Below are 2,037 nucleotides of genomic sequence, written 5' to 3'. Positions count from 1 at the left end.
CTGTTTCTAACTAAAGTCGAAATATATTAATTAAATCACTTTGAGCTTCTTTGCTTGTCTTTTCAATCGAAGGCAGCAGCAGCAGCAGCGGCAGCAACAGCAGTCCGTTTTGCCGCTGCTGCGCAGGCTCATGAGGTGTATGTACAGCCCGTGTCTTCCACCGCTCTCCTCTCCAGCAAGAGTCCCTTATTTAAATAAAAAGCAAAAGGGCCAATTCGGAGCTGCAGCACACCATGCGCTCCCTGGGGGGCGGGCGGCGCGCGCTGCTGCAGCAGCAGCAGCAGCAGCCGCAGCAGCAGCAGCAGCAGCCGCTGCAGCAGCAGCAGCAACGGGCTCGCGGGGCCGCCGCGGTGCTGCGGCTGCTCTCCTGCTGCTCCCGCGCCGCATGCAGCAGCTTTGGGGCTTTCTTTTTGCTGCTGTCTTCCAGTTTGCTGCTGCTGCTGCTTGCATGCATTGTGGCCCCGCTGGGGTGTCTGGGGTTCCCCATGGATGCAGCGCGCAACGCGGAGCTACAGCAGCAGCGGCAGCAGGAGCAGGAGCAGCAGCAGCAGCAGCAGCGGGAAGAAGCCGCGCTGGCGCTGCTTTCTCTCCACGAAAAATATAGTCCTCCTAACTGCAAGTATCATCCTTTGCCTTCTTCTTTGGATTCTTTTGGCCTTTTGAACAACAACGGTGGGCACCTGGGGTGTATGTACAGCTGCCGGGCTGGTGTCAGTTTTGCTTCTTTCCATTTCTTCATCTTTTGCTGCTGCTGAGGCTTTCTTTTGCATTTTTTAATTGTTACTTTTAATTTCCTCCTGTTAGAACCACTTTATTTAATTATTTGATTGGGTTTTTGTCGTTGTTGCATTTTGAAGCCAAGTGCTGGGGTGTACATACACCTCAGGGTGCATGCACAGCTTTCCGTTTTTCCTGCTTTCTTTCCAGCTGTTATCCCGCGGCGTTTTTGTGTCTAGGATCTTTTTTATTTTTGATTCCTAATTTAGTTTTTAATTTATTTTAATGCATTTTAATTTATTTCAACTTGTTTTTGTTTTTAAAGGGGAGCTTACAGTGTCCGATGTCTTCGGCCTCCCGGGCACTTCTGAAAGAGAAGAGTTCCTTATTTCCTTCACCATTCCCGCTGCAGCCCAAGATGGTAAAAACAAATTAAAAGTTATTTTAAACAACCAAACAAATTTTGAATTAGAAAAAGAATAAATATAAATGGAAGAGCTTCAAAAGAACATATTTGAACTCCGAAAATGTTCTTGGAAGACCTTTTTTGAACTTGAGCAAAGTCAACTAGCAACTAAACGTTTGCTTTTTGTTGTTTATCATCTAGACTTTCGACTAAATTAATTAATTTTTAAATTCGAATAATTTATTTTTAATTTAATTCATTTTTCCATTTTGCATATTCTTCAGGCCACTCCGTCTTATCGCTGAGCGCCGATTTACACCGCGACAGTTTTGTGGAGTTTAAGTACCTTGAGGTGTACAGACACCCCAAGCAAGACCCGCCAATGGTCCCCTTCAAACGTAAGTCCTTAGGCGCCACAAATTACCCATTTGCATTTTGATGTATGCATGCATGCATGCATGCATCCATATATCAATATTCATTTGCACCGCATGCATATGCATGCATGCATGCACATCTCGAAATCTCCATTTGCGCCGCATGCATGCATGCATGCATGTATGCGTTTGCAGATGCCCTCGAAACCCCCGCAGCAGCAGAAAAGCACCGGAGAGCTGCACTTCAAAGTGCCAGGTGAGATTATTTTTGAAATTTAATTTTCGGGATTTGTTTTTAATTTTATTTTAATTCAATTGGCTTTTGCACTCGGGGCTGGGCTTTTTAATAATAAAAGGGTTTAAGGTTTAGGGTTTAGGCTTTAGGGTTTAGGGTTTGGGTTTTACATGGGGGCCCTCGCTGTTCGTTGACTTGCGTGGCTTTAACAGTCTGCGGCCCGTGAACCCCAGGGTTTAGGGTTTAGGGTTGAGGGCTAAGGGTCAAGGGTCTAGGGTTTAGGGTTTAGGGTTTAGGGTTTA

The 2,037-nt window shown here is 45.9% G+C and overlaps 1 protein-coding gene across 1 annotated transcript; it reads left to right on the top strand.

Moving 5' to 3' along the window:
- Nucleotides 1–233: 233 nt before the first annotated feature.
- On the top strand, nucleotides 234–1,760 carry ETH_00032935 (uncharacterized protein; the record flags this gene model as incomplete). Its single annotated transcript, XM_013372700.1, has 4 exons — nucleotides 234–672; nucleotides 1,043–1,138; nucleotides 1,408–1,521; nucleotides 1,696–1,760. The coding sequence occupies 4 exons, from the start codon at nucleotides 234–236 to the stop codon at nucleotides 1,758–1,760; spliced, it is 714 nt and encodes a 237-aa protein (XP_013228154.1).
- Between the last annotated feature and the right edge of the window lie 277 nt (nucleotides 1,761–2,037).

The sequence above is a fragment of the Eimeria tenella genome, genomic scaffold (assembly GCF_000499545.2).
Source record: "Eimeria tenella Houghton genomic scaffold, Eth_scaff104, whole genome shotgun sequence".
NCBI classification, from domain to species: Eukaryota; Apicomplexa; class Conoidasida; order Eucoccidiorida; family Eimeriidae; genus Eimeria; species Eimeria tenella.
Note: the sequence above shows the minus strand (reverse complement) of the source record. Positions and strands in the feature narration are given on the sequence as shown.